We start from the raw sequence: 26,995 nt of genomic DNA, 5'->3' as shown, positions 1-26,995 counted from the left end.
GTGATAACAGTTCCTGGCCAGTGTCAAGTCCACCAAATAGAGTTGCCGACAGCTCCAGGGTCTCTGACAAGGGCTCCAGACATAAATCAAAGAGCAATCTTCTCATGTTGGCGGCGTGGGAGGACCGGCCACTTGTCACCTGTCAGTGTTCCTGCTCTGGTCACACACGTGGAGAGTAATTACAGCCAGCTGGTGGTGTCATCTGAGAGTTATGATGACCAGAGCAGGACCTGGGGATGCTGTGAAAGCAGGGGATGAAGGGCACCCGTGTCTGGAGGTGTGGCCCACCTGTCATTGTTGCCATCGGCTCCCAGAGTCACAGGGAATCGCTGAGAAATAGTTTCCCTTTGAGGTGTTCCCTCTCGGGATTTATAGAAAATGCCCTCTTTCTTTATCTTCAGCACCTGCTTATGAAAGAATATCTCTGCTTTATATCCGTGTCAGGAGAAGGCAGTGGCACCCCACTCCAGTGCTTTTGCCTGGAAAATCCCATGGATGAAGAAGTCTGGTGGGCTGCAGTCCATGGGGTCGCTAAGAGTTGGACACGACTGAGCGACTTCACTTTCATTTTTCACTTTCATGCCTTGGAGAAGGAAATGGCAACCCACTCCAGTGTTCTTGCCTGGAGAATCCCAGGGATGGGGGAGTCTGGTGAGCTGCCGTCTATGGGGTCACACAGAGTCGGACACGACTGAAGTGACTTAGCAGCAGCAGCAGCAGCAGCAGCAGGGGAAGAAGCCTCAGGAGATCTTCTGAAAGGGGTATCAGGGATAAATCAGTGTTCCCAGGAATCTCACGTTACTGTTGTTCAGCCACTCAGTCATGTCTGACTCCGTGGGATTTCCCAGGCAAGAATATTGGATGGGTTACAAATCCCTTCTCCAGGGGATCTTCCTGACCCAGGGATCAAACCTGCATCTCCTGTGTTTGCAGGTGGATTCTTCACCACTCAGCTTCCCCAGGAAGCCTAAAAGCTCTTCCCAGGTGGCGCTAGTGGTAAAGAACCTGATTGCCAATGCCGGAGACATAAGAGATGTGGGTTCGATCCCTGGGTTGGGAAGTTTCCCTGCAGAAGGAAATGGCAACCCACTCCAGTATTCTTGCCTGGAGAATCCCATGGACAGAGGAGCCTGGCGGACTACAGTCCATAGGGTTGCTAAGAGTCAGACACAACTGAAGTGACTGACCTCTCATGCACCAACTCACAAAAGAATCCTGGGCCTTGCATTACACACTGAGGACTCTGAGACAGTGAATGCATTTAAAAACAGTCTTGTGATCATGTGGATATTTTAAATTAAGTACTGATAGACCTAGAAGCAGCACATTGTTATTGCCATGGTATTCATCAGCCTTGGAACACATGAAAATCCCATGATTAGTTCACAACTGTTTTCCAGCACAGCCTATTCTTGGTAAATACATTAAAAAGGGGTTTGAAAAGTTAACTATTTTCTAACTTCTGGGAAAAATCATTTCTTATCCTGGAGAAGCAGCAGTTCCCGAGGCCAGATGAACTTTCTGCTTTTTTCCCTCCAATTCTGATAAAAGGGTGGGTCAGAACTCTGCTGCTCCAACTTCTAAATCCTGTTCTTTCCAGGAAAGATAATCTCTCTAGTGACCGTTCAGTCCTCTTGCCAAATAAATACACAAACATATGTAATGTTCTATGTTTCAGAACAGTCATGGTGGTGTTTGAAGGAAGCAGATTCCCACCCTCAGTGATGCTGGGAAATTGGACATGTTCATGTAAGTGCCAGGCCCTTCTGCCCAGGGGGAGGTTCTGAGACTTCCTTTTATTCTATTTGGGTGTTCGGTCTTCTCACATGTCTAACAATTACTTAGCAGTTTAAGGATTTTTTTTTTTTTTAAGTGTCTATCTATTTGAGTTGCACCGGATCTTCCTGCAGCATGTGGGATCTAGTTCTCCAACTGGGGATTGAACCCCTGCCCTCTGCATTGGCAGCAGGAAGTCTTAACCACTGGGCCACCAGGGAAGTCCCTTGAAGATCTAATTTTGGCTTTCGTGTCCCAGGCTTCTCTTGGAAAAAATCTTCTAGTTTTAATTTTTTTTTTTTTTTGTATTACATCCTTTAAGCCAAAGTAAGAGTACAAGGCCCTCTGAGATCAGGAAAGCAACCCATTGTGATCCCAGGTGTCACACCTAAAGGATGCAGTATTCAGGTTCTTTCTGGGGACAGTGCCAAGCGGGTTATGACCAGCTCCCCCCGATGACAGCATCCTCGAATGCTGCAGATCCAGGCTTTCCAGGGCACAGCCCACGGGGCTGGCTCTTTGGTGCGACTGTAAATAGCAGTCAACTGTTTAATGACCTAATGTGGGTTTTTATAGACTCATCTCCTACAACCAGGTTGCTCTCTGAACACTTGAGATAAATCTTCACCCACTCTCTGAAATTGTTCAACACACAGGTTAATTTCTCATTATCGATTTTCTCCATCATGCATCTTGAATGCTTCAAGATCTCTTGACCAACACACAAAAAAATCTCTGCGACTGTCAGTTTAAACAGAATAGTTCTTCAAAAGAACGCTTGAAACATCAGTAAGGAGAATGAAGTAACTCTTCCCCACCTATTAGCAGAGCAGTGTAACTGGATGTTGGATTAGATTTCAAGGAGAGAACACAATCAGGAACATTTATAAGAAGCGGTTTCATCTGTTTAAGCTTCTGAACGTGAGTGCTACTCTTGTAGGTGTCCCCAGGCAGCTACGTTATTGTCATCAAGGGACTGAACATTTCAAGTGAAATCAGAGTAAGGACCTGAACCTTCTTGGATGATGTAAGAGTCAATGCAACACAGGAGGAAAAGCACTGGACACTAGGCGTTGGAAGACCCTTTCGCCCTGTTAGAATTAGGACCATTTTCTCTAGGCTTTTGCTATTCATCTATAAAAACAGATTGGATTCTAAGAGTCTTCCTAGTTCTAAAATTCAATGCTTTTATATCCAAGACTATATATATATATATATATATATATATATATATATATAAAATTAATATAAAACTGAGTTAAAACAACAAAACCCACTCCAGTGTTCTTGCCTGGAGAATCCCAGGGACGGGGGAGCCTGGTGGGCTGCTGTCTATGGGGTCACACAGAGTCGGACACGACTGAAGCAACTTAGCAGCAGCAGCAGCAGCAGCAAAACAACGAAAGCAAAATAAAAACCGTTTTCTACCTGGAAGAAAAAACACTTGAGAAATGTATGTATGACAAAATATCATTCTTTCCTCTACAGGCTTATCTCCATATATTCTTCCCCTACCCCCACTGTTACTGAAGAGTAAAAAAAATTCTTTTAAGGATTAAGTGTTCCATTTAGTTTTAAAATCATCCCTGAAATACTGTCCCATGAATAGAAAATGGGGTCAGAAGCACTTTATTAATGGAAAGTCCTTCAATGTGTGTCCAAGAAAAACAAAAGCATCATTAATATCTACACTATAAAAAAAAGGAACAACAACAAAAATAAAGCCAGCCCAAAGGAACACCCAACCAAGTCTATGTCCCCAGCCCTTACCAGACATAACTGAAGTGTACCAAGTCATTTTCACACATTTCTTGGAGTGTAGATTTATTTGGATTTAAGAATCTCCTCAACAAATTACATCAGCCTCACTCCATGTCCTTCCTTAATAAAACAATGACTGAACTAACATCAGACTCTGAAAATTTTAAAAATAATAGAAAAGTAAAAATAGATTTCCCTAGTGAAATTCCTCGCCTAAACCTTACATGGTTTTGCTGCTTCCATGAAATATTTCTCTTTGGAGTAACTTGGTAGCATAGTTTTTTATTCGTGTTTGTTTTCAACTGGATTCATACAAGGGCACTGAATTAGAACTCCAGTTGGCTTATGGAGCATGAACTTTTATGACCAATAAGTTACCTCTGCTGTGAAACGAAAATGACAGACGTCAGTGAAGGCATGGAGACGCTGGAAGTCCATTTCGTGATGTAATTTAAGTCTCAGATAGCACACCCTCATGGCAAAATAACACAAGGACACAGGATGGTATGCGCACTCTAGAATCCTCTGCAGCACTCTGAGCCATTCTAGTTGGAGAACGGGCTCATTCTAAACCTGCAACAGGCTGTCAGAGGGGTCATGCCCTCCATCTCTACCCCCACCCACCCACTTAATAGGATCCATTCATAGCTACTCACTACTGCAGGATTTGACCTGAGAAATGCTAGGATTTATTAACTCAGCAGTTGTTTGGGAAGGTCCCTAAGTCATCTTTGCCCTTGGCCAGCAAGGGGACTGCTCAAAGTTCTCGGAAGCAGCTGGCGAGGTTCTCAGCCAAGTTCTTCGGGATGCAGGAAGTTCTTCAGGACGCCCTACTTGGACAAGGCATTTACAGGTCTTTCCAAACAGGCTTCCCGGATCTAGGAAAAGTTATTCCTGACTCCTTTGACCCAGAGGCTGGCTAAAGTTGAATTTTTTTTATCATCTGTAGGGAATCACTCTTTTCGTCCTTCCTTTTTTTTTCTTCCTAGGACCTGGCATGGTAGTTAAATTTTTCTAAAACAGTCATATTAATATGTTCAAAAACCCACTGCTGAGTCTCTGATAGAGGATCGCATCTGGCCATGAAGATCTTCTTCTCTGCAGGGTTACAGTCCATGCAGCTGTTACTCACAGGATGGAACAACGTTCTGTCCTGCAGGGATGGGAAAGGAAGGGAGAGATGGACATCATGTATGGTGAATGTTTGGAACCCAAAACATACAGAGGAAGTAAACTGTCCCTGCTATCTCAGTATATATAGGCAGTGTGAGAAATAAAAGTACCTCCTAAGTCCAACAGTGGGCTTCCCTGGTAGCTCAGCTGGTAAAGAATCTGCCTGCAATGGAGGTGACCTCGGTTCCATTCCTGGGTCGGGAAGAAGCCCTGGATAAGGGATGGGCTACCACTCCAGTATTTTTGGGCTTCCCTGGTGGCTCAATCAGTAAAGAATCCACCCACGATGTGGGAGACCTGGGTTTGATCCCTGGGTTGGGAAGATCCCCTGGAGGAGGGGATGACAACCCCCTCCAGTATTCCTGTCTGGGAAATACCATGGACAGAGGAGCCTGGGGGGCTATAGTCCATGGGATCGCAAAGAGTCGGACACCACTGAATGACAGGCACAGTACACGTTGGAGGTGGTGTTGCCATGGGAAACCTGGTTTCCTAGGACCCATTGGTGCCATTTGGGGCCTCCAGAAGGTTCAGCCAGAAACCATTCATTCATTCATTGATTAAAAAAAAAATGCAATCCATTCATTTCCTGCTCTGCGGTAAGCATTTTGCTATCTGCTTAGGTTTTGAAGATGAGAAGTCTACGAGAAGTTGCTAGTTAAGTACCTAGTAATCCAGCTATTTGGGGGAGAGGGATATATTCAGAAATGATAATTTAGTTCATAGTGAACACTGCCATGGGGCTTCCCAGGTCATTCAGTGGTAAAGAATCTGCCTACCAATGCAGAAGACACAGGAGATGTGGGCTCAACCCCTGGGTTGGGAAGATCCCCTGCAGGATGAAATGGCAACCTACTCCAGTATTCTTGCCTGGAGAATCCCATGGACAGAGGAGCCTGGAGGGCTACAGTCTACGTGGTTGCAAAGAGTCAGACACGACTGAAGTGACTGAGCACACATGCACAAACAGTGCCACACACATGAGCGCACACACACACACACACACACACACACAAGGACCAGAAGAGTCATCATTTCCCTACTCTTTTTGTTTCTAAATTAATTAATTTACTTGGCTTCCTCAGGTCTTAGTTGCATCATTGCAGTGCATGAACTCTCTAGTTGTGGTGTAGGCTCAGTAGTTACCATGTGGGATCTTAGTTCCCCAACCAGGGATTGAACCCGCATCCCCTGCATTGCAAGGTGGATTCTTAACCGTGAGACTACCAGGGAAGTCCCTTCCCTACCCTTGTACTGAGCCTGTAATGGGAAAGGGAAATAGCCGAGGACCAGGAACAAAGAGAGCTGGATGCAGGGTTGTGAGGGTCCCAGGATGAACACAGCGGGCTGGGGGCTCACAGTGCACAGGCAGGATCTCAAAGCACAAACTCAAAGTTGACTCGAGCTTCTGTCTCTTCCTGACCCCTTTATTGGTGTCGAAGCTCTTCCTGTGGTGTAATTGTCACTGTTTTCTGTCAAATGGAGGAGGCGGTGCTCCCTCAGTGCGTGATAAAGCTTTGGATGAAGGTGTGAGCAGGACACAGAAGTTGAGTGGCGACCAAGCCCCTGTGTGAACAGCCTCGATGAACACACACCCTCTTTCCACTGCACAAGCAGGAAGAAGGCTGTCAGTGGTATGAGAAAAGGATCTTTAACTAGTAATAAATGCTTTTGTCTCTTACAGCATCTATGCATTAAAAAAAATGTCCATACCATGTAAAAATGTCCCCAGATCACTGCTTAAAATTTTGGAACAAGGAATGTTTTATTGTTTAGCTTAGGAAAACATTTAGAGGTTCTGATGAATTTCTTTGACTGAGGAATATTAGACTTGGCATGCTTAGAATGAAAGAGTCTCTCAGTCACCCCATGTAAACAGTTCTGGGTTACCCTGCTTGTTAAGCAATATTTAATGTCCTTCAGGACCCGGATGTTTGCATACTTGGGCACCTGGGGATAGCAGGAAGATTAAGGAAGGAGGGAGGTGGCAGCCCAAAGTACCCTTTGCACGTCTCCACGTGGAGTATACACACAGAGCTCCGTCTGATACAAAGGTTCCCTTTCTCTCCTCTGTTCTCTTTTGAGTCTCCTGAGTTTATTGTGGATTTTGTTTTCGTTACAGCAAGAAGGCTGCCAAGGCCTCCTGCCCATTTTCCTCGTCCCCTGCTTCACTAGCTGCTGGTTGACCCTGTGGAGCCCTATACCAAGGTCACAGGTGTGGATCCCTGTATCAAGGTCACAGCATAAAAGTCTCTGGAACTGACCAAGCCCCATAGTAACTGTTGCCATGAGCCTCCTGATCTCAACTGTCCGGTTCCCTGACCCCCTTACTATGTAAAATGCCCACCCTACTCTCCACTCTATAGCACCCTAACCGATCATCTAATGCCACTGTTTCAGAAGGAATTTGCTCTGTCTTGAGACTATAAAAATTGGCTGCAAGCTTGCAAAAACACTTGGCTCTCCCGTGAGCTGGCCCGATGTTCTAACAGCGTCTCCCATTCTGGTAAACTTTATTCTCCTCTCATTCTGTCTCATGTCTGGAAATTCTTTTCCAACCTGTGCATGGATCATGAGAGACCCCAGGGCAGCTGGAGGGAGCTCTCCTTGCAAGGGTGAGATAGCAGATTCTTGAGGAGGAGGGCTGTGCTCTGAACTCACCGCTTCCTTCCTCCTGGGGTGGAAGACAACAGACCCCGCCTCCACACACACTGCGGCCCCCTCGGCTCCCTGGGCAGCAGGCTCCTTGCCCCCTATGTCCTCCTTTTCAGCATCCCTCCCACTCTGTTTCCTGCCCCCACTCTCTGCGAGTTTAGCTACATAGGCCTAGTGTATTTAAACCAATTTCTCAAAGAGCATCCCTAAGCTGTTATATTCATGAAAATTCTATAGGACCTGCTAAATTCTAAACTTCACTTTATTCCACATCTGTGGACTCCTCTTTCCTCTCAACCAGCCAGATTTCTTTCTATTGTCACTTTTGTCAATGTCTCAAGACAAGCAGAGGCTCACAGTTTCTCTCCCCGGACGTGTATTTCCATAAAATGTAAAAAATAAGCGGGGGTGGGGGGGTGGGAAGTAGAACATGTTTTAATTCTCTTCCTTTCTCAGCTTGTGCCTCTCAGCTAGGATACAAAAGCCAAAGCACATTTTTCTGAATATTTTATCTGAATGTTATTTTCTGAGCCACAAGGTGATCGAATTTTCCCAGCTCTCCAGCTGAAACTCAGGCTCTGGCAGATCCAGGTCTGCTCATGGGGACAGCCAGTGGGACGTGCAGACTCAGCACAAGCCTGAGCCATCCAGAGGCCATCTCTGTGACTGCTCATCAGGTTCTCATACAAGTTGAAAAGCGGAGTCCCCCAAATCTATCTGTGGCTGAGGCGCCTCATCAGTAAAACGAGGGGGTGGATAACATCCATCCCTGAGGCCTCTCCCAGCTGTGAAATTGAATGAACGTTTTATTCCAAAGTTCACTGGAGACAAAGACGAATGATGGGGCATCAAATAGACTCTCTCAGCCACATTCACTGGGCTAATAGATGACTGCTCTCTGGTTGCAGACTGAGCTTCCGTGTCTTTGGCATTTCCAGCAGATCCTAAAGGGGGGCATTCTGGAAGCATCTTTTTTTAAATTATTTTTATTTTTATTTGGCTGCTCCTGGTCTTAGTTGTGGGACATGGGGTCTTTAGTTGCAGCAAGTGGGATCTAACCACTTGCTAACTAAGTTCTCTGACCAGGGATCGAACCTGAGCCTCCTGCATTGAGAGCATGGAGTCTTAGCCACTGGACCACCAAGGAAGTCCCTGGAAGCATCTTTAGTGACCTCGGAACATACATTTTCACCTTTGACCTTGTGTGCTTGTGCTAAGTCATTTCATTTGTGTCTGACACTTTGCAAACCTGTCAACTGTAGCCCACCAGGCTCCTCTGTCCATGGAATTCTCCAGTCAAGAACACTGGAGTGGGTTGCCATTTCCTCCTCCAGGGGATCTTTATACATTATCATCATTATGTTTCTTCTCAGCTAAGCTTTTGGATCTCTGAATGTCATTGCTGATGCTTCTCCTGGCTGGTGCACCATCGTCTGTGAACGTAGTCTCTTGTCCTATGATGGTACTTCTTTAAAAAAAAAATTATTGGAGTATAGTTGATTTATACCCTAGGGTAGGAAATGGCATGCCACTCCAGTATTCTTGCCTGGAAAACCACACGGACAGAGGAGCCCATGGGCTACAGTCCACGGGGTCACAGAGTTGGACACGGCGGAGCAACTGAGCACACAGCTGATGTGCAGCGGTGTGTTAGTTTCTGCTGCACAGCAACTCGAATCAGGTGTATGAACACTTATATCCTCTGTTTGTAAACTTCTTTTCCCATATAGGCTATTACAGAGCATTGAGTAAAGTTCCCCATGCTATATAGTAGGTCCTTGTTGGCTATCCGTCTTATACCTAGTAGCATGTATGAAGTGGAATATTACTCAGCCATAAAAAAGAGCAAAACAATGCCATGTGCAGCGTGGATAGACCTGCAGCCTGTCATGCTAAGTGAAGGGAGTGGGCAGAGGACAAATATCATACGATATCCCTTACATGCAGAACCTAAAAAAGGGCACAAATGAACTTAGCTACAAAAGCCAGAGAGAGACCCGCAGATGTAGAAAACAAACTGATGGTTTCCAGAAGGCAAGGGAGCAGGGCTTAAATTGGGAGATTGGGATTGACGCCTACTTTACTCCTTTAGTCTCCTCAGTCTCGACAAGAGATGCTGGGACTGAACCAAATACAGTTTTTTTTTTTTTTTTTTTAATTTACTATCTTGACTGCACTGAGTCTTACTTGTGGCACACAGAATCTTTAGTTATGGATTTCGAACTCTTAGTTCCTGCATGTGGAATCTAGTTCCCAGACCAGGGATGGAACCCAGGTCCCCTGCATTGAGAGCGATGAGTCTTAGCTGTCAATAGATCACAAGGGAAGTCCCCCCAGTACAGTTTTTCCTCTGGGCTAGAGTTCAGAGTGCTCTGGTCAAGTCTGCTGTTCCCTAGCAGTCCTCCTTTACTTGGACTGTTCCCTTGTTCAGTTCTGAGGGAAGCAGAGCCCTCGCCCTATCTCTTCAAAAAATAACGCTGCAAACTGTCTCCTGCAACCTTCCTGCCTTCCCTGACTGCTTCCTCCCATGTTTTTTTCTGTTTTGTTTTTGCGTAAGAGAATTAGAAATCCTTGAGCAGGAAATGAAAATTTTCATATTCAGGAATATGGAAATACTCTTTGTAATCAAATCGGGTCAGGCTAAATTCCATTTGGTCCCCAGGGTGAAAGGCTGGGCAGGACTTTTCAGGTAGGTTCCAGGTAGCTCAGCAGTAAAGAATCTGCCTGCTGATGCAGGAGATGTAGGAGACGTGGGTTTGGTCCCTGGGTCGGGAAGATCCCCTAGAGAAGGAAATGGCAACCCACTCTAGTATTCTTGCTGGGATAATCCCATGGACAGAGGACCCTGGAGGGCTCCAGTCCATGTGGCCACTAAGAGTCAGCATGACTGAGTGAACACCCACACACCGGGGGGACACCTCTTGAAAGCAGGCCTGTGTGACCCTCTGAGGTATTCATAGGCCAGCAGTACATTTTGTTAGATTCTGTACTTTTATAGCGTCCAAACTTTAAAAGAACCAAGATGTTGTAGAAATCATTTCACACCATATTCAGGGTAACAAAAGCATCACACGCCAACAACGCAGACAGTAAAATAGGTGTGTGAGTTCATAACATGTAGGATGACTACCCCGAGCATAAGTGCCTGCTTGGCGGCAGGGGAGGCATCCTAGTGCTGGGCAGGGGCTAAGGGGACAGGGGCCTTTATTCCCCAGGAAATGCGGTCAGGCCAATCACTTATTACATGACCTTGGACGATTACTTAATTCTCTGAACTTCAGCTTCCTCACTTGTGAGATGCAGATAATAATATCTGTTTCCTATGTTTGTTGTGGATAAAATATACGTAAAATCACGTGTAACGTCCGACGTAACTAATAGTGATTCCACGCCTCCTCTCCTCTTATCTTTAGTTGGCCAGCATCCCTAATTCTAAAAGTCAGAACGCGATAATCATCTGGTGTGAGTCCAGCTATTCAAGATCGTTTTGCATTTTCTGAAATCCTGGCAAAACAGGATTTGCAAAAATTGGCACCTGCCTCAACCAGTTATCCAAATGGATACATCAGTATCTCCTGGATATGGAAAAGACTTATGGAGCAGAAGTAATCTACAGTTCAGGAATGAGCTCTTCTGTATTGTTATGGTCCGAGTTGCCCAAAATACAACAGGACCCAGGGCATTTTTGAGTTCAACAAATATTTATTTATACTGCCGTATGTAAAATAGACAGCTAGTGGAAATTTGCTGAATGATGCAGGGAGCTTAACCTGGGACTTTATGACCATCTAGAGGGGTGGAATGGTCTGGGAGGTGGGAAGGAGGTTCAAGAGGGAGGAGACATATCTATACCTATGGCTGATTCATGTTGATGTATGGCAGAAACCAAGACGATATTGTAAAGCAATTATTCTTCAATTAAAAATGTGTGCATGCTAAGAAAAACAATGCTCCTCTCTCAATTGTCCCTCTTCTCCCTCCCCACTGTGTCCACAAGTCTGTTCTTTACATCTGGGTCTCTACTGCTGCCCTGCAAATAGGTTCATCAGCACCATCTTTCTAGATTCCATATATATGCATTAATATATGATATTTGCTTTTATTTTTCTGACTTACTTCACTCTGTATAATAGGCTCTAGGTTCATCCACCTCATTGGGACTGACTCAAATGCATTCTTTTTTCTGGCTGAGTAGTGTTTCATTGTGCCACGACTTCTTTATCCATTCATTCATTGGTGGACATCTAGGTAACAAATATTTATTAAGTGCCTTTTATTTTCTGGTTTGTGTGTATCAGGAAGTAGGCACTGAAAGATAACTGAAGATGCCTCTCCTGGCCCTAGAAATGTGAGAGACCAGTAGGTGAACAAGACATGTTTGGAGTAAAACTTGTCAGTGAGATTGTAGTTTTGGGGGGTTAGGATGGATAGAGAAGAATGCACGAGCAGAGAGATATGAACTAACGGGTCCTTTTATGGGTTCAGTTTATTCAACAAAAATCTACAGGGCACCTTCTGTTTCTCAGGCACTATTTTAGATGGTTTGGATGTATCAATAAACTTTAAAAAGTATTTATTTATTCACTTGGCTGTGTTGTGTCTTAGTTGTGGGCTCCAGATCATGTGGACTCAGTAGGTGTATCACACAGGCTTAGTTGCTCCAAGGTATATGGGATCATAGTTCCCCAACTAGGGATCAAACCCTTGTCCTCTGCAGTGGAAGGTGGATTCTTAACCACTGGATCACCAGGGAAGTCCCAATAAACTTAATAATATAAAGATTCCTGCCCTTCTGGAGCTTACATTTAGAGATGGGGTAGGGAGTGGAGCAGTAATGATCAGCATACTCTCACTTCACGGCAAATAGATGGGGAAAAAGTGGAAACAGTAGCAGATTTTATTTTCTTGGGCTCCAAAATCGCTGTGGATGGTGACTGCAGCCACAAAATTAAAAGATGCTTGCTCCTTGGGAGAAAAGCTATGACCAACCTAGTTAGCATATTAAAAAGCAGAGAAGACATCACTTTGCCAACGAAAGTCTGTATAGTCAGTTCAGTTCAGTCGCTCAGTCGTGTCCGACTCTTTGCAACCCCGTGGACTGCAGCATGCCAGCCTCCCTGTCCATTGACAACTCCCGGAGTTTACTCAAACTCATGTCCATTGAGTTTGAGTAGCATCGGTGATGCCATCCAACCATCTCATCCTCTGTCATCCCCTTTTCTTTCTTTCTCAGCATCAGGGTCTTTTCAAATGAGTCAGGTCTTCGCATCAGGTGGCCAAAATATTGGAGTTTCAGTTTCAGCCTCAGTCCTTCCAATGAATATTCAGGACTGATTTCCTTTAGGACGGTTGGATCTCCTTGCAGTCCTAGGGACTCTCAAGAGTCTTCTCTAACACCACAGTTCAAAAGCATCAATTCTTCAGTGCTCAGCTTTCTTTATAGTCCAACTTTTACATCCATACATGACTACTGGAAAAACCATAGGTTTGACTATACAGACCTTTGTTTGCAAAGTAATGTCTCTGCTTTTTAACATGCTGTCTAGTTTGGTCATAACTTTCCTTCTAAGGAGTAAGTGTCTTTTAATTTCATGGCTGCAGTCACAATCTGCAGTGATTTTAAAGCTATGGTTTTTCCATAAAGAAGGCTGAGTGCCAAAGAATTGATGCTTTCAAATTGTGGTACTGGAGAAGACTCTTGAGAGTCCCTTGGCCTGCAAAGAGATCAAATTAGTTAATCCTACAGAAAATCAACCCTGAATACTCATTGGAAGAACTGATGCTGACACTAAAACTCCAATACTTGGGCCACCTGATATGAAGAGCTGACTTATTGGAAAAGACCCTGAAGCTGGGAAAGAGTGAGGGCTGGAGGAGAAGGGGATGACAGAGCATGAGATGGTTAGGTAGCATCGCCGACTCAAAGGACATAGGTTTGAGGAAACTCAGGGAGGTAGTTAAGGACAGGGAAGCTTGGCATGCTGCAGTCCATGGGATCTCAAAGAGCTGGACATGACTTAGTGACTCAATAGCAGCAAGAATAATATGTAAAATGTGTAGCTTGTTCAAAGGTGCCAAGGGAGGGGCTGGTGTGCGAACTTAAACAGGGAGATAAGGGTGAACCTCACCTGGAAGGTGACACTTGAGTAGGGGAAATTTGAAGAAGGTAAGGGAGTTGGCCATGAAGATATCTGGAGGCAGAGGTTTCAGGTAGGGGAACACCCAGTGCAGAGGCCCTAAGCGGGAACACCCTAAGTGTGGGTCAGAAGAACATGAGGAGGCCAGGGTGAGAGAGAGCAGTAGGAGATGAGTCAGAGGCGATGGGAGGCTCTGTCCATCATGGGGGGACAAGCAGGTCACTGGTGTGGCTGAAGCACAGAGAGCAAGCAGAGAATTCCAGAGGATGGGCTCATTCTACACTAGGAAGAGACTGGGGTGCAATGTTAAGGCCTGGGTTTTCAAGCAAGTTGTTGTGCTGCCTGGGAGCCCACAACTCACATGGACAGCAAATGTGTTTGTAAGAGATAAAAGCTTCATGTCCTCTTATTTCTAATATGGATGGGAGGGAAAGGAGGCTCAAGATGATGAATCTGATTTTAATCCTAGTTTTATCTCTGATGATAATCTTTGATGGTCATTTCATTCGGCAGTGATTTCAGTTTTCCATCTGCAAAATGAATGGAGTGGGAGGAGGAGGGAGGGATGAGAGAAGGGATAAAAAATATCTGCCTTCCCACCTCCTAAGGTTGTGGAGAAGAACCATGTTGATATATGAGTGGCCTTTGAGTTCTGGAAGAACTCTGGAGAATGCAAATAACACCCTGGTAGATAGAAGGGTGGAGAAAGCAATGGTACCCCACTCCAGTACTCTAGCCTGGAAAATCCCATGGACGAAGGAGCCTGTAGCCTGCAGTCCATGGGGTCGAGAAGAGTCGAACATGACTGTGCGACTTCAGTTTGACTTTTCACTTTCATGCATTGGAGAAGGAAATGGCAACCCACTCCAGTGTTCTTGCCTGGAGAATCCCAGGGATGGCGGAGCCTGGTGGGCTGCTGTCTATGGGGTCACACAGAGTCGGACACGACTGAAGTGACTTAGCAGCAGCAGCAGCAGGCAGAATGGGGACGATGCAGTCTTATTGTCTCTCCTTTTCCATTTCTTCTGTGACAGGTACAATTCCTCACAGGACGAGAAAACTGGTCTTCCTGCATCAGTGGGTAATTTGGCCAGTCAGAAATCATGCTTCTGGCGTCCTGACCGACTGAGGCCTCCATGTGCGCACTGAGGTGGAAGCGGTGCTGGCGGCCCCACCGTCCTCTCCATTGCTGGCTTCTGGGCTACAGGTAAATGATGGGTGTGCGTGTATCCTCAATTCTAGGAGCAGCAGAAACCTTACAGAACCAGGTGTGGTATGTTGGAGCTCTGCTCTTCACACCATTCACACTCTGGCCCGTCTCTCGGCTGAATTCTTAGCGTAGTCCTGAGGTCTTGTACACAAGGTCCTGCCCCTGGCCTCAGAGGGCATCATCTCCCCCCACACTTCACCCGGTTGCTACATGCTTCCAGAAAACAAAGCTCTTCCTCACCAGACGGCCTTTGTACAAGCTGATCCCTATATCTGGGATTTTAAAAAAACTTTTATTTTAGATTAGAGTGTATTGGAGTATATGGCTTCTCTGGTGGCTCAGATGGTAAAGAATCTGCCTACAGTGTGGGAGACCCAGGTTCCATCTCTGGGTCGGGATGGAGAAAGGAAAGACAACCCACTCCAGTTTTCTTGCCTGGGAAATCCCCAGATGGAGGAGACTGGCAGTCCATGGAGTTGCAGAGTCGGACACAAACGAACGACTATCACTATAGTTGATTTGATTTCCCTGGTGGCTTGGTTGGTGATGAATCTGCCTGTCAATGCAGCAGATGCGGGTTCGTTCACTGGGTCAGGAAGATCCCCTGGAGGAGGGCATGGCAACGCACTCCAGTATTCTTGCCTGGAGAATCCCACGGACAGTGGAGCCTGGAGGGCTACAGTCCGTGGGGTCACAAAGAGTCAGATACGACTTAGCAACTGAGCAATAGCAATAGCAACATAGTTGATTTACAATGCTGTGTTCCTTTCAGGTGCGCAGCAGCATGATTCAGTTATACACATATCCATTCTTTTTCAGATGCTTCTCTTCACTTACCTAAATCCTGTTTCCCTTTCAGGTCTCCATTTACAGGGTAGATGTCAGAGCAGCCTTGTCTGCCTCTCTGACCTAGGTTGAGCCTCATGTTGAGTTACCATATTATCCGGTACACTTAATATATTCAATTAAAAAAATTTTCAGCTTCCCTATTAGACTGAAAACTCTGAGAGTAGAGAAAACCCATCTGTTCCTGATCTTGTTTCCATCTGTCCATAGCTGTTTATCTCCCTTCCGTAAACCTGCCGGGAGTCATGTCAACATCATAATAGCTGCTCTTTGTTGAGTATGTATTTATGTGTTGGGCTTCCATAGTGTTCAATGTTCTACTTAGCTTTTCTCTCTTTATCTACTTCAACCACATAAGCAACCTAAAGAGAGAGTGAATGCGGACAACCAAGAACCTGGGTGCATTTACTTGTTTGACATCTGCTGCTGCTGCTGCTGCTAAGTCACTTCAGTCGTGTCCGACTCTGTGCGACCCCATAGACGGCAGCCCACCAGGCTCCCCCGTCCCTGGGATTCTCCAGGCAAGAACACTGGAGTGGGTTGCCATTTCCTTCTCCAATGCATGAAAGTGAAAAGTGAAACTGAAGTCGCTCAGTCGTGTCCGACTCCCAGCGACCCCACGGACTGCAGCCTACCAGGCTCCTCTGTCCGTGGGATTTTCCAGGCAAGAGTACTGGAGTGGGGTGCCCTTGCCTTCTCCAATCTACTATGTGCCAAACAGTGTTGAAGGTACTGAGGATTCTACACGAAAGAAAGCAGATAAAGCCCTGCTCTTGTGGAATTTGCATTCTAGTATTTAGTGGCAGCTACACAGCTGCAATAGTACAGGAAGATGACAGGACAGCCTGTCTTCTCCTGGATGTGAAGGTACTAGGAGAGCGAAAGTCAAATCAGAAGAGAGATTTTTGGGCATGTGGCACAGTGGTAAAGAACCTGCCTGCCAATGCAGGAAACACGAGAGACGTGGGTTCGACTGCTGGGTTGGGAAGATCCCCTGGAGGAGGGCATGGAAACCCACTCCAGGATTGTTGCCTGGAGAATCCCCGTGGACAGAGGAGCCTGGTGGGCTACAGGCCATGGGGTCACAAGGAGGCGGACGTGATTGAAACAACATAGCACACACACACAGGACAGTGAGCTAACACTCGTGAAGTGTCTCGTCCTAGGGGTATTTGCATTTTATTTCATTATCACAATAACTTTCTTTTAAAAAAAATTATTTGGCTGCATCGAGTCTGAGTTTTGGTGGGCAGGCTTAATTGCCCTTCAACATGTGGGATCTTAGCTTCCTGACTAGGGATCAAACCTGTGTCCCCTGCGTTGGCGTGCAGATTCTTAACCACTGGACCACCAGGGAAGCCCCCCATGATAATCTTCTGAGGCTGATACTGTCATTATTGCCATTTGATAATGAGGAAACAAGTTTCCCAAAATCCCAGAGGCAAGACCACTGCTGGTGGTCTCAGGGGGGACTCCCACCCTGGGTCCCCCGGGGCCTCTGCCCGCCCCGCCCCCTCTCAGCCGAGCCAGCCAGCAGTCCAGTCCCAGACCCACACCTGCCCCCAGGGAAGAGCTGTCCCGTTAGCAAATGCTGATCTCACACGCGTATAATCCCAGTTACCAAGGTCCTTTCAAGTGTGACAGTCTCTATCTTGGCCGGCATTCCCTTTAGCCGGTCTTTGTCCACATATTAGAGCCCGAGATAGAAACCGTGATGAAACCTTTCTACTGGTGACCAGAGGGTGGCAGCTGAATGTATGCAGTAGAATGGTGACCAGCAGGTGGTGGCTAAGGTATCCAAATGTGGAAGAAAAGGATGTGACCTCTAAGTGATGTCACAACTTCAGCCGGGTTAAACATATGGAATAAAAACAGAATGGGAAGGTTACCCTGGTGAAAACGTAGTTTCAAGGCAGCGGTGAAGGCCTTTACCTCCCAGGGGCTACTAGCCTCCCTCATCTTTGATTCATCTATTTGAACAGAGGATCCCAGCTTCTCAGGGCATAACACTTATGTCTCTGTTATCTTCAGGGTATAGGATATGATATAGACATTGTGTACCTGGTATTCAGCAAGACATTTGAAAATCCTCCTTTTTTCCCCTGTGGGTCAGCTGGAGAAATGTGGGCTAGAAGGTGATTCGCTGTTAGTTGAGCTTGTATCTGGTTGAATGACTACTGCCTGTGGATCAGCGTCAGCTCCATTATGTGATGGGAGGCTCAGTTCTGGGCCTTGTTCACTGGGATCAGGGCCTTGGATGAGGGCCTGCATGCCCACTGATCTGCTCTAATTCATGGCTGGAATAAAACTAGTTCACTTGTTAATAACTTGGACCAAAGTCCAGGCAGGGGTAAATCTGGCGAGGGAGAATTTAACAGAAACCAGTGGATGGCTTACACAGGAATGAAAGGAGCTCCACACAGGTGTAAGACTGAAGTGACATGTCTGTGTAGCAAAGCGAACGTGGTCTTTTAAATACTGAAAACTCATTAAGAAGCTAAGTATGTGAAGTGAAGGCCGAAAACCAATCAGCTCGAGCTAATTTAACAGACATTTCTCATGACAAAAAGGCGCTAGACAGGACTTCCCTGGTAGTCCAGTGGCTAAGACTCCGAGCTCCCAATGCCGGGGGCCTGGGGTTCAATCCCTGGTCAGGGAACTAGATCCCATATGCTGCAACTAAGAGTTCACGTGCCACGGCTAGAAGATCCTGAATGCTACAACTAAGTAACCTGGGGCAGCCGAATAAAGAAATAAATTATTTTTTAAAAAATTCCCAACAAAAGGGTGCTAGAAACTCATTCTCGTCCTTGGTTAAACACGCCTAGGATACTGTGTTCCATTCTGGGCATCATGCCAACCTCTAGGACCATCTGGAGTGTGTTAAGAATCAGTGTCCAGGAGGCTGAGGTGAGCCCAGTGAAGTCATCTCAAGAACAGTGGCAGGAAATTGGGCCATTTAATTGGAAGTAAGGAGTAAAGGTCAGACAAGCTTTGTTTAAGTATTAGGAATCTGTCTTGACCAAAATGGATTAAATTTAATCTGTGTGGTACCAAAAGCTTCACAGGTGGCTCAGCAATAAGGAATCTACCAGCAATTCAGGATCCACTGGACATGTGGGTTTGATCCCTGGATCAGGAAGATCCCCTGGAGAAGGAAATGGCAACCTACTTGCCATTTTTTTCAGTATGAAAAATTCCACTGACAGAGAAGACTGGCAGATTATAGTCCATGGGGTCACGAGGAGTCAGACACAACTGAGGGACTGAGCACGCATGCACCCCGAAGGCCTTGGAGCTTTGTAATACTTGGGACTATCCAGAAATAACTGGGCTGACTGGGGGTAGGCTGACTGTCTAAATGTGACCACAAGTCCAGAACTCTGTAGTGGGGCTTCGTTTATCAGAACCAGAGTCAAATTCCATGCCTTTTAATTAAACTCTTCATTTCCTCATTTTGGGCTCTAAATCAATACATAACCGGAATAATTTAAAAATAACAACGTGTGGCCGTCCATCTGGCATCTTTGTGGGCCAGAAGGAGTTTATGGGCTGAGCGGCCAAAGCCCTGGCTTGTATCATAGGGTCCCATAAATAGTCAGATGCAGACATATGCCAAGAATTCCACCCACTCACTTTCTAAAGTAATGTGACTGTTTCAATGTTATCAGTTTAGCCTGACGTGTACCTTTTAATCTGTATTTTCTAATTTGATGATATTTTTTAAAATATTTAATTTTATTTATTTATTTGGCCGCACCAGGTCTTAGCATCACTGGTTGGATGGCATCACCAACTGAATGGACTGGGACTTGGGCAAACTTTGGGAGATAGTGAAGGACAGGGAGGCCTGGCGTGCTGTAGTCCATGGGGTCACAAAGAGTCAAACAGGACTTAGTGACTGAACAATGGAGTCTTAGTTGCAGTATGCAGAATCTTAGTTGCTGCACGTGGGATCTCATTCCCTGACTAGGAATTGAACTTAGGCCCTCTGCATTGGGAGTGCAGAGTCTTAGCCATTGGACCACCAGGGAAGTCCCCTGTTGATGTTATTTTTAAGCCCTTTCTTGTGGAAGTTAAACTGTACGAAGGCCTCCAGAGAGCAACTCAGAAACGTGATGCACACTTTTCACTGTCATACTTTGGGGAGGCCTGGTAGTGGTTCTGAGACCACGAGATGTGTTACGTTGTATCCAGCGCAGCTTGGGGTTCATAAGGACAGGGTCAGATCAATAACTGAGTCCATTCAACAAATGCTTATTTAGGAATGTCTGTGTAGTAGGTGGGGCTTCCCAGGTGGCACTAGTGGTAAAGAATCTGTCTGCCAATGCAGGAGATGTAAGAGATGTGGGTTCGAACCCTGGGTTGGGAAGATCCCCTGGAGGTGGGCATAGCAACCCACTCCAGTATTCCTGCCTGGAAAATCCCATGGACAGAGGAACCTGACGGGCTACAGTCCATAGTGTCGAAGAGCTGGACGCAACTGAAACGACTTAGCCTGCACACATGTAGTAGGTATTAGGCAGGCTATACAAGAATCAGAGAAAAAGTTCCTGCCCTCAAGTGGTTAACTAAGGGGAGACTAGCTGTGAATCACACATGTGCTAAGTACAAAGAAAGGAACAGAATGGGATAGGAATACACGCAGGGGGCAATTCCAGCGGAAGCAGGAGAGAGGAGTAGTGTAAGGAAAGTAGCTGAAAGCTGGAACAAGAAAAGTGATTCTCGGCTGCCCCATCAGAACCTTTTAGGCCTCCCCTTCTAGATCATCAGTCTGTCCTTACGCCAACAACAGACTACACTAATAAGTGCATTTCTTATAACGTTTGATACTTGTTCTTGTTCTTCTTCAGTGTTTTCTTGGCTATTCTTGACCGTTTCATCTCCATGTAAATTTCAGACTCTGCTCATCAGTGTCCACAAATAAACCTGCTGGGATTTGAATGGTTTTGCATGAAATTTAAACACCTGGTTAAGAACAGCTACCTTCACAATGTTGTCTTATTAGCCTTTTTTTTTTTTTTCAGGTAATTTTACTTTCTTTAATATCTTGATTGAATTTTTGTATGTGCGTGCTGACTCTCATCTGACTCTTTGCAACCCTATGGACTATAGCCCATCAGACTCCTCCACCCATGGGATTCTCCAGACAAGATCACTGAAGTTGGTTGCTATGCCCTCCTCCAGGGGATGTTCCCGACCCAGGGATTGAACTCAGGTCTCCTTAAGTGCAGGCAGATTCTTTCCTGTTTGAGCCACTAGGGATGCCCCCAGTTTCCAAAGGGAAGCTGAAACATTTCACCACTAACAGGTTAGTGGGGTTTTAGTTCTTATTAGATTGTTAGTTTCTATCAGTTTACTTTCTGTATGGCTAAGACTTACTGGTCAGAGGGTTAAAAACATGAGGATTCATAAATAGACCAGGTATATAAGGTCCCTTGACTTATGACAAAGGCTCCACTTTCTTGCAGTAGGAAATTTTTTTTTAGTAAATTATGATTGATAATTGAATATAAATATGAAACAAATAATCACCCCCCTCTTACACTGTACACAAAAACTATTCAGGAATATGTACCACAATGCGGAAGATTAAACCACAAAGCTGCCAAAGATGCCTTAGAACACTGGCTTCATGTGTTTGGTGTGGGCAAAGATTTCCTAAACAGGACACAGAAGACACTAATCATAAAGAACAGCTCTTCACCAAGGAGGGAGAAAAGGCTAGATACTGACTGGAGTCAGATATTTACAAATATCCAACAAAGCACTATACCTAGATACACCAAAAAAGCTTCCAAATCTGTTAACAACAACAAAAAAATCCAGACAACCCATGTTAAAACATGGTCGACAGATTTGAACCGGTTCTTCTCAAAGAAGCTATCCCAAAAGGCTAACAGACCTGTGTGTGATCTCACTCTATAACCACAGAACTGAGAAAGGAAAAGAAAAAGAAACTGACGTGCTGTGTGTTGTTGGCAAGGATGGATGGGTAGGGCAGGGTTCTCACAGTGTTCGCCCACAGCTCTTCAGGCCCCAGGACTTGGGTGCCTGCTGACCTGACCTCTGAAGCTGGTCACTGTCTCTCTCTCTGTTAGGCTGTTCTCTGGACTCTAGAACGACTCTGCCTGCAAGAGCAGCAGCCCGCACAGAGGTGTCAGGAATGGACACCACACCCCCAACCAGGAGTAGCCCTAGGCCAAGACCAGCTGTGCTGGTGTGTGAATATCCCCTCCCCCTTGCCTCTGGGGTTGGGGACTTGAGCTCCCCCCTACAGGTGGCGCAAGGGGTAAGGAACCCACCTGCCAATGCAGGAGACGAGAGAGATGTGGGTTCGATCCCTGGATCAGGAAGATCCCCTAGAGTAGGAAACAGCCACCCACACTAGTACTCTTGGCTGGAGAATCCCATGGACAGAGGAGCCCGATCATGCACAGAGGAGCCCGATGGGCTATAGTACGGGGTCGCAGGGTCAGACATGACTGAACGACTTAGTAGGCACACATGCCCGCAGTGGTACTATCTTCATCACATACCCTGTACTGGCTCTCCTCCCTTTCATGTTTCATGTTTCACTTCCCTGCCATGATTTTTGGGGACATCTCCCAAATAAACTACTGGCATTCAAATCCTCACTTCAGGGTCTACATCTGGGGAAACCCCAATGAAGATATGTGTTATAGTCCCATAAAAACGTTTCCTTGCAAGAAAAGGACATGGGAGGTCGCTTTTACTCTGCAAGGATAACAGGAGTTAATATTTCTTAGCATCGTTGTCGTTGTTATTTAGTCACTCAGTCGTGTCTGACTCTTTGAGACTCATGACTCATGGACTGTAGCTCACCAGGCTCCTCTGTCCATGAAATTCTCCAGGCAAGAATACTGGAGTGGTTGTCATTCCCTTCTCCAGGGGATCGAACCCGTGTCTCCTGCATTGGCAGGCAGATTCTTTACCACTGAACCACCAGGAAAGGTCCATTTCATGGCATAGATTGCTGTATATCAGGACTCACCACCATTTTCCATGTAAAATTTATACTTGTTACCCACTTGGGTGGAAATCTGATCATATACGGTCAGAAATCGTGCTGGAAATTTTCCACAGTTTATCTCACCAAATTGTTGTCTGTATTATATTGATGTGGAAGTTGAAAATTACACGTGAAATAGCTTCTTCAAGATTACAGGGACTTCCCTGGTGGTCCGGTGGCTAAGACTGCAAGCTCCCAATGCAGGAGGCTTGGGTTGGATCTCTGGTTGGGGAACTAGATCCCACATGCCACAACTTAGAGTTTGTAGCAACTAAGGCCTGATGCAGCAAAATTAAAAAAAAAATCACATTTCAGTTTTAGGATGAATTAGGATGTCTTAGCTTGACAAGCAACCGGGACGTTGACCAGATTGTGAAGCGTCAGGATGAGAATTTGGGAGAAGGCACTTTATCCTCTCAGTGGGAAACCAGATGGTGTATAAACCAGAGGAATGTAGTGACCAGAGTTTGTGGGTACCCCTCTGACTTCAGGATGGAAGGTGGGTCGGGGGAAAGGGTGGCAGGGTGGCCCTTTGGGCAGTTGTTCCACTCATCCAGGGCTGAGATGGGCAGGTCTGAAATCAGGGTCTGCAGCCACAGAAATGGCAGGCAGGGTGGGGTCACGTGTCTTAGTGACAAACTAGACGTAGGGGCTGAAGGGGAGGGAAAGCAGCTTCTCCTTTCAGATGTCTTTGGAATGTGGGTGATAATTTGAGTGTTTTCATTGAAGGCGCTTCAGCAAGTCACTGTTCTTGTCGCAGGGCTCCCCCTGGTGGTGATAATAACCACAAACGGGGCTCACCCTGGGTGCCTGCTGTGGTGGTAGACACAAGGGAACCTAGTTACACGAGCTCCTCCTCTTCTAATGGTGGCCCCATAAAGAGAAACTGACAGCTGGGGAGAAGGGTCGGGGAGGGTGGTCCAGTTCTGAGATGGGTACGTTTCTGGGCATGTTATGTTCAGCATGGAGACCACAGTGAATAATTCTGTATCATATACTTGAAAGTTCCTAAGAGACTGGATTTTTTTTTTTTTTTTTTATGTATAATGTGGTTTTACTTATTTGCTTTTAGTTGCCTGCGTCTGGTCTTAGCTGTAGCACGCAAGCTTAGTGGCCCTGCCACATGTGGGATCTTAGTTCCCCGACCAGGGATTGAAACTTCATTGAAGAGTCCCCTGCATTGCAAAGCGGGGTCTTAACCCCTGGGCCACCAGGGAAGTCTCAAGAGAGTAAATCTTAAATGTTCTCATCACACATGAGACTGTAACTGCTCAGCGATGGATTTGTTAACTATACTTGTGCCGATTCTTTCTCAATTCATGCATATATCAAATTATTACGTTTTACACCTTGAACTTATAAAGTGTCCTGCATAAACTTGCTGTTTAGTCTCTCAGTCATGTCTCTTTGTGACCCCACAGACTGTAGCCCGCCAGGCTCCTCTGTCTTCCAGGCAAGAATACTGGAGTGGCTTGCCATGCCCTCTTCCAGGGGAATCTTCCCGACCTAAGGATCCAACCTGTGTCTCTTACGTCTCCTGCGTTGGCAGGTAGGTTCTTTACCAACATAAGTGAAGTCGCTCAGTCGTGTCCGACTCTTTGTGACCCCATGAACTGTAGCCTACCAGGATCCTCCATCCATGGGATTTTCCAGGCAAGAGTACTGGAGTGGGGTGCCATTTCCTTCTCATGTGGCAATTTAAATGAAAGCAATGTGTTAAACAAAACAAATCTTTGCGTTAGAGAACCCCAAGCCGAGTAGCGGAGGATGCCCTGCCCACAGGACGCCGGCCCTTACCTTCCTATGGCCCCAGAGCTGGTTCCCCTTCATGCCGTGACAGTCGTACAGAGTGACGGGGCTGCTGTGGGACACGGCATCGAAGCAGAACTTCCGAGTGTGCAGGGGCTCGCCTGGCCGGATATCCTCTCTCCAGCCGAAGGTGAAGAGCTGATAGAGTGACAACAGCAGAAAAGCAACGGTAAGCGCAACTCGGAGAGATTCGCGAGCAGGGAGAAGTGTGTCTGTCAGCAGTGAAGAACTCCTGGCTCCTGTTTTACAGGAAAATAGCTTGGTGTGGGGGTGACAGAGGTGTTGAGCAAGCCAGGATCCTTGCGCTCTGTGGCTGCACAGGGAGCACCGTTGGCCCAGGCTGGCCAAAAAAACAAGTTTCCAGTTAGAGAGAGAGACACAGAGGGACAGAAGGAGGGGAGAAGGTATTTAATGATGCTCTTTATCATTCTTTTCTGTTTAAATTGTTTTTTTGTTTGCACCAGGTCTTAGTTATAGCACGTTAATTCTTAGTTGCTGCATGCAGGATCTAGTTCCCTGACCAGGGATTGAACCCGGGTCCCCTGCATTGGGGTCATGGAGTCCTAACCACTGGACCATCAGGGACATCCTTTTACATTTCTCATTTAGGTAAAAAATTAGTGGATTAAATGTTCCACGTTCGTGCGTGCTATGTCGCTTTAGTCGTATTCAGCTCTTTGCAGTCCATGGACTTTAGTCCACAGCTTCTCTGTCCATGGGATTCTCCAGGTAAGAATACTAAAGTGGGTTGCCATTTCATCTTCCAGGGGATCTTCCCAACACAGGGATCAAACCTGTGCCTCATATGTCTCCTGCATTGGCAAGAAGGTTATCACTAGGGCCACCTGAAAAGCCCCAAATGCTACACATTGAGCCTAACTGAGCAGATTAACTGAAAAAAGACTAGGAGTAGGATTGCGCTGGATGGATGCTAGCAAGTTGACAATTTTGATTTAAATGAAAGCTAAGTTTGATGTAGTAACTGATAAGCAAATTGATTTCCTGGGGTTGATAAGAGTAATCCTGCCGGGCAGTGTCAGAAGTTTGGGACTGTGACTCCCAGTAAGAGATACAGTTTACTCACACACGGACCGCTCCCCTCATCCCCAACCCCCAGCTGAATAGAAGTTTCATGGAACATTTATCCTCTTTGCATTTAATAGATTTTTAATTGCATTTAATTGTGTCTGACTCTGTGACCCCATGGACTTTTGCACACCAGGTTCCTCTGTCCTCCACTATCTCCTGGAGTTTCCTCAAACTCATATCCTTTGAGTTGGTGATGCCATCAAACAGTCTCATCCTCTGTCATCCCCTTCTCCTCCTACCCTTGGTCTTTCCCAGCATCAGGGTCTTTTCCAGTGAGTTGGCTCTTCATATCAGGTGGCCAGAGTATTAGAGCTTCAGCTTCAGCATCAGTCGTTCCAATGAATATTCAGGGTTGATTTCCTTTAGGATTGACTGGTTTGTTCTCCTTGCTGTCCAAGGGACTCTCAAGAGTTTTCTCCAACACCACAGTTTGAAAACATCAGTTCTTCAGTGTTCGGCCTTTTTTATGGTCCAACTCTCACATCTGTACATGACTACCAGAAAAACCATAGCTTTGACCATACAGACTAAATTGACTAAAATTTGATTTTACAACGTGTAGATTGAAAAGTACAATTTCTGTTTCTATAAGGAAAGGGTATTTTCTTGAGTTTGAGCTGAACAACCATTTGAAGGGTTCAGTGGGAGAAATCCTTAAGTAAGTAGGAACATGGACTAGATCAGCCCTTGGGCTTCTTCCAGTTGTAACATCTCAGTGAGTTTGTGTCATTTTTATGACAGGACTTGTATCGGCCTCACTGTGAGGCCAAGCTGTGAGTCCAAAACGGAGAGCTGTCAGAAGGCCCTGTGGATGTAAAAACAAGCACAGTGCTGAATTCCGTGCAGACAGTAAGTACACTTGGCTGAGACCAGGCTCTGAGATTATCCCAGTTTTGGGGTCCTACCTGGGCGAGAAAATGCAGAGAATCTGGCAAAACTCCAGGGATGGCACACAAAAACAGTTACCTGGTGGGGAAATGGCAGGTGTCCAGCACAATGATCCAGTGTTACAGGTACATCTATTCTTTTTCAGATTCTTTTCCATTATAGGTTATTAAAAATATTGAACTTATTTCCTTGTTGGTTATCTATTTTAATTTATAGTAGTGTTTATATGTTAATCCCAAACTCCTAATTTATACCTTCCCTCACATTTAACTATAAGTTTTCTTTCTGTCTGTGAGTCTATTACCATCTTGTCAGTCAGTCATTTCAGTTGTTCAGTCGTGTCTGACTCTTTTCAACCTCATGAACCACAGCACGCCAGGCTTCCCTGTCCATCGCAACTCCCTGAGTTTACTCAAACTCATGTCCATTGAGTTGGTGATGTCATCCAACTATCTCATCTTCTGTCGTCCCCTTCTCCTCCTGCCTTCAATCTTTCCCAGCATCAGGGTCTTTTCAAATGAGTCAGTTCTTTGCATCAGGTGGCCAAAGTATTGGAGTTTCAGCTTCAGCATCAGTCCTTCCAATGAACATCCAGGACTGATCTCCTTTAGGATGGAC

General features: G+C 45.8%; 1 protein-coding gene and 1 non-coding gene across 2 annotated transcripts in view; both read right to left on the bottom strand.

Annotated features, from left to right (window-relative positions):
- Window positions 1-3,173: 3,173 nt before the first annotated feature.
- GALNTL6 (polypeptide N-acetylgalactosaminyltransferase like 6) overlaps window positions 3,174-26,995 on the bottom strand; it is a 1,496,983-nt gene continuing 1,473,161 nt past the window's right edge. Inside the window, exons 11-12 of the mRNA XM_027548944.1 lie at window positions 24,389-24,538; window positions 3,174-4,690 (exon numbers count right to left, since the gene is read on the bottom strand). Coding sequence (XP_027404745.1) covers window positions 4,523-4,690; window positions 24,389-24,538 — 318 coding nt within the window. The 3' untranslated portion in view covers window positions 3,174-4,522. The remainder of the gene's footprint in view (window positions 4,691-24,388; window positions 24,539-26,995) is intronic.
- On the bottom strand, window positions 19,520-19,592 carry TRNAG-CCC. The gene has a single exon. It is a non-coding gene; the product is annotated as a tRNA-Gly (tRNA).

The sequence above is a fragment of the Bos indicus x Bos taurus genome, chromosome 8 (genome assembly GCF_003369695.1).
Source record: "Bos indicus x Bos taurus breed Angus x Brahman F1 hybrid chromosome 8, Bos_hybrid_MaternalHap_v2.0, whole genome shotgun sequence".
Classification (NCBI taxonomy): Eukaryota; Metazoa; Chordata; class Mammalia; order Artiodactyla; family Bovidae; genus Bos; species Bos indicus x Bos taurus.
The sequence above is the reverse complement of the archived record's forward strand: the minus strand, read 5'-3'. Positions and strand labels throughout refer to the sequence as shown.